At 39.2% G+C, this 5,461-nt stretch overlaps 1 protein-coding gene across 1 annotated transcript; it reads right to left on the minus strand.

Moving 5' to 3' along the window:
* Nucleotides 1-367: 367 nt before the first annotated feature.
* On the minus strand, nucleotides 368-729 carry LOC122221215 (cytochrome c oxidase subunit NDUFA4-like). The gene has a single exon (XM_042940531.1). The coding sequence runs from the start codon at nucleotides 678-680 to the stop codon at nucleotides 432-434; it is 249 nt and encodes an 82-aa protein (XP_042796465.1). The 5' UTR covers nucleotides 681-729; the 3' UTR covers nucleotides 368-431.
* Nucleotides 730-5,461: the final 4,732 nt, after the last annotated feature.

Genomic DNA, 5,461 nt, shown 5'->3' on the forward strand with positions numbered 1-5,461 from the left:
GAAAACATGTTGGCAGTGTTTTGAAATTTTCCAGAAGTATGAGAGATTCTCTTTTGTATAAAAAATAATGACCTCAGGTTTAGTAACTTCTTAGGAAACAATGAAGACAGAAGATAAGCACTTTCCTCAATACCTCTTACTGTCTTCAGCTAAATGCATGAAATTTTATAGGATGAATTCAGGAAGTTATTATAGCTATTTTTATGATAAATTAAGTAATAATATGTGCATATTTTCTTCTCAATTTTTAGCATATTTGCTTTTTTTTTTTTTTTTCAAGTTTCAGATATTTATTCGCGTAAACCCCAACACAATACATCAACATGACTTCGTGCATTCAGAGGGGAACTATTTCCTGGATAAGTGGAAAATTGCGCGGATGGCCTCTGGAGAACCTTCATTCTAAGCAGCTTTGTAGTGAAACATTTCATTTAGAAGTCTGGACCTTCTTTCTTCAGTTTGCTATAATTTACATTCACTGAGTAGAACTTGTATTGATCATTGGGACCCAGTTTGTTCCACCGTTCTGGGTTATTCTTCCTATCACAATTGACATCTGGATTGAACAACGCCAGGGGCAAGACATATAGTGCTGCTCCAGTACCTCCCGCTCCAATAAATATGAAGAGGGGGATCAAGCTCGGATGCTTCTTGGCCTGACTGAAGATCTGGCGTAACATGACTGCAGCAGAGGCCTCGGCTCCGGGAGAAGAAAAGATCAAAACTGCAAGGCCCTGCACTAAGTAGTCCCTGCACCTAGCATGAACGGACGTCCAAAGTCACCCGTATTTGCTTACTTTTATAATAGAATATCTTTTACCAAAATTGGCACAAAATATCAAATAAAGAGAACAGTAATGCTTTGAGGAAGGATCTAAATATGTTGTGGATGTTGTAATTTTGATTAATCAGTGGTTTAGGGGACAGCAAAATATAACAGTAGTTAATTTTTATTTAATTTATATGTCATACTATGTGCCAGGCACTGTTTTAAGTGCTTAAAAAAATTTCCAGTTGTAGTTAATTCTCCCAACTACCTCCATCCCCATTTTACAGATGGTAAAATTGAGGCACAGAGCGGTTCTGTAACTCTCCTTAGGTCACCAGATAGTAAGTGGAGGAGCTGGAATACGAATCTGGCAGCCTGTCTCTTGAGTGTCTTGAGTTCGCAGTTGCTATGTGATATTGCCTCTTTGAAAATTGACCAAGGGCCCTTATAGAAAATAGAGCAACTTAGAATGTGTTCAAAAGCCTCAAACTCTTGAAAGTAAGCCCCTAACTCAGCCAAGCACTTTCTATAAAACAGTCAGTCTGAGGAATATTCTCCTTGAGTCGGTATGAGGAGCTCTTTGGTGTGACTGTAGAGTACTTGTCCGTGACACATCACTTGAATGAGTTGTAAGACAATAAAGGCCATTAGATGAAATGTTCACCTTAATCAACTAAAATATTGTGCCTATGAAGTGTCACAAAGCTGCATTTCCTATCTGTAAGGAACTTGTGCTTTGATAAGACAAAGGCAATTATTGACATTTGGTAAGGCTTTATTGCAAAGCTGCTATCTAGAGGGCATATAAAGATAAACAAGCCCTGCTACTTACTTCAAGGTGGGGCAGCCTGGGTGGGGAGATGTCGGATCACCATGGGGTGTGTTTGATGCCATAGTAGGTGAAAGAGAAGGATGCCGTGAGAGCAGAACAGGGCTCCTAACCCCGGAAGAGAATTCCAGGATGGCTTCTCTTAGGACATGAGGCGTGACTGAAATCCTTTTCATTTTTGTTTCCCATTTCCACGTTACTTTTCACCCTCTCACACGCATTTGAATTTATAGCTTTAAGGGTACCATCTGAAGGATAGAAGGATGTGCAAGCTCCCAGTTGTAGAACGCATAAGTCACAGGGATGAAAGGTACAACATGGGAATATAGTAAATGGTATTGTAATAGCGCTGTATGGTGACAGATGGTGGCTACATACACCTGTGGTGAGCATAGCATAATGAATCGAGTTGTTCATTATGTACACCTGAAGCTAATGTAACATTGCATGTCAACTGTATTTCAGTTTAAAAAAAAAAGTTAAGATTTGTTCTCATTCCCCAGTCACGTATCTTCCTTTCCATTAACCTCCCAGGCTAGATGCTGGGATTGATCTCAATAGAATATGGCCAAGAAGCCTTGGGCAGCTTCTGGGACAGGGGACAGTACCAGGACATCTGATTGATTGTCCAGAACGGATTCTTTTTTTTATCTGATGCTCCCCATGTGTTTTAAGATGGGGCTGCCTTAGCCTTCCATGCAGGCAGGCCTCCTGGTTACTGATCACTTACCTGAACTGTACCCTGGTGGTGAGCTTCCCTATACTTTTGCCTTTGTTAACTTTTTATATTCCCATATATCTACATGATCTTATTTCTGCTTCCTTGCTTGGTTCCTGTGTCTTTGCTGTCTCTGACCTTTGATTTATGTTTTCTTTTCGACTTGCCAAGTCTTGTGATGTCTGTAGCTTTAGATGGACTTCTGCCTCTTGGTTCACACACTCCATACTTCTTGCTTTGTGCACTCTTGTATTACACAATTTCAGATAGGAATTAGAGTCTTGGCAGTGGATAGAATTGAGTGCTAGATACTCAAGAATAGAGCCCAAAGTAAAATAATAGAAATCTAACTGCTCTCTGTTAACCAGAGAAAACTTCTGGGAGAGAAGTATTCTCAAAAAACATTGGCTGTTAACTGTTGTTACACATGAACACATAGCCTTTTGATAAAAAAAAAAAAAAAAAAGGACTGCTTTAGATTCAGGTAGGCAATTTTATTGGCACTTATGTGTGTTCCTTCGGCTTTAAACAAAATTAATAATGGTGTGTGAATATGCAAGATGATGGTAGGTTGCTATCACCAGATGCCCTTAACCCATCGCCAAAATCTGCTCTGAGTTCCATAGCAGGTATATTCAAAATTCTTCAATGTGCTACGTAACAGATTTGAAGATGTGAAGGACCCCAGGGCCAAAGATTAGGGGATAGCAAGTTTAGGAAACTGAATACTGGTTTAGAATCTTTCAGACACACATTTTTATAGCTTGAGTTTGTATTCTGAAAATGTTTTCTGTAAAAGTTTAAAAGAAGGAAATAATCCTTGCTGCACAAACAGTCCTCACTCTAAAAGCATTTCCTATGTTGATGCTACAAATAACCTTTATTTTTTTCAAAACAGAAGTACCAGAGAACATTTCCTCTGTGCACCAATTTTCTCAAAGTGTGAGCAATGCTAAATTGCCTTTCCTTCTTTTCCTGCTCTTGAACTAGCTTTATCTCTCTAGAATCTTCTCTACAATCACCATCTTCCCATCAAGCAGTGACAACATAACTTTTATTGCACACTGCATATAGAGAACGGCATGGATAAAAATTGGCATCAGAAAAGCCTACTAAGTGAGATGCAATAACAAAAAATTAAAACTTGTGTCTTCCTCTCCAACTTTATCGTGTTATGGATTACATAAACATTCAAGGAGGCCATTTTGGAAATAGTGCATGAGGGAGTTTATCAACTGAAGCTAGTAGGGCAGTATTTCTGACTCTTTTAATGAGGTTTCTGCATCAACATAGGACAATTTGGTAACTTAAAATGCAAATTTCTGGGCTCTACCCCAGGTTTACCTAATCAGAATCAAACCGAGGAAATCTGTATTTTAACAAGCTCTGTATATGATCATATGGGAACCATTACTCTAGGACTGTGCTTAAAATCGGCAAGGATCCTATAATTGTAGTCAAATAAAATCACACCTGGCTCCAAGTAAATCATTTGAAAGTCTTATGACTAGTGGATGTATTATAAGGAATAGAAGGGGTTGGTATGGTGCTTAAAAAGAATTAAGTGGGGGGGGGCGCCTGGGTGGCTCAGTCGGTTGAGCGTCCGACTTCAGCTCAGGTCACGATCTCGCAGTCTGTGAGTTCAAGCCCCGCATCGGGCTCTGGGCTGATGGCTCAGAGCCTGGAGCCTGTTTCAGATTCTGTGTTTCCCTCTCTCTCTGCCCCTCCCCTGTTCATGCTCTGTCTCTCTCTGTCCCAAAAATAAATAAACGTTAAAAAAAATTTTTTTTTAAAATAAAAAAAAAAAAGAATTAAGTGGGAAAGATCTTTTTGAGATAGGGAGAAAGGAAGGCAGCCCTTCTATGGTCTCAGTGGTATCATAGCACTGCATAGATTGGCCCTCCTCTGCCTGTGGAGAAAGAAAGCAAAAGCTACGATAACTAAACCACCTGTGGTTATGACCCAGAAAGCATGACCTTCTGCTAAAAGATAAGCAAGCCTCACATGGAGCCAATGCAAGAGGATTTTGTTTTTACCCAAAAAAGCATCCAGTGTATGTTGATGGCAATTACCATTCAGCCAAGCAGAGAAAACCAGGGTAAATGAAATGATGGCTCTCAACCTTTTTGTGTGCCCTGCGCAAATGTGAACACTAGAATTTTTGGTACTGCACTTGAAAGAAAGAAAACATTTGGAAGGACTAAGAGCCATGTCTGGATGCCCTAAAAAGCCACACAGCTACTACCATCTTCTCACCTGAGTAACCTCAGTTCTACTACTATGTGGGGAGATCCGATGGCTCCGTGCCCTTTCTGGGCTCTCTTCAGGATCAGCTTGACCATAACATGCCTCCTACTGCTATAGTTTGCTTTTCACAGTGTCACAGAACCTGTTCAACAAAAAGGAATCTGACAGACATCACGATCATACTCTGAACACTTAGTAATAGCCCAAATAAAATTGCATTTAAAATTTTGAAAGACCAGCCTCTCAAAATGAAGTACTGATAGATACTACAACATGGATGAACTGAGAAAACACTATGCTAAGTCAAAGAAGCCAGATCCAAAAGGCCACATATTGTATGACTCCACTTACATGAAATGTTCAGAATAGGCACACCAGTAGAAACAGAATGGAGATTAGTGGTTGCCAGCGGCTGGAGGAATGAGGAGCGACTGCTAACAGACACGAGACTTCTTTTGGGGGTGACAAAAATGTTTTAAAATTTGAGAGTTGTGATGCATTTGGTGTGTGAAGTTTATGGTATGTGAATTATATCTCAGTAAAGCTGTTCTTGAAAAATAAGTTAAAAATTTTTGAGAGGTTCCCGTGAAAATGTTGGTACCTCAGTATACTGAGATAGAGAGGTGAAAATTGAATTAGGCAATGATCAAGTGATAAAGTTGACAAAGTGTTTAAGTTTTGTTTAAATCTAGAGTTTTCTTTATATTTTGCCATATATTGGATCTTTTATATTATACATAGCAAGCATAATGGAGAGCTAACACTTTTAGAGAAAACCTGTTTTCACATATAATACACAATTTGAGAGTGCTTTGATGCTAAACAAGGTTAGGCCTTTTAGGAGGCAGATAATTCATAATGATGACTTAAATTTAAATTAGAATTAGTGAGAAGGATA

The sequence above is a fragment of the Panthera leo genome, chromosome B3 (genome assembly GCF_018350215.1).
Source record: "Panthera leo isolate Ple1 chromosome B3, P.leo_Ple1_pat1.1, whole genome shotgun sequence".
Lineage (NCBI taxonomy): Eukaryota > Metazoa > Chordata > Mammalia > Carnivora > Felidae > Panthera > Panthera leo.

Coding starts and splice junctions, on each gene's coding strand:
- LOC122221215 (XM_042940531.1), bottom strand. CDS start 680: ATGTTACGCCAGATCTTCAGTCAGGCCAAGAAGCATCCGAGCTTGATC.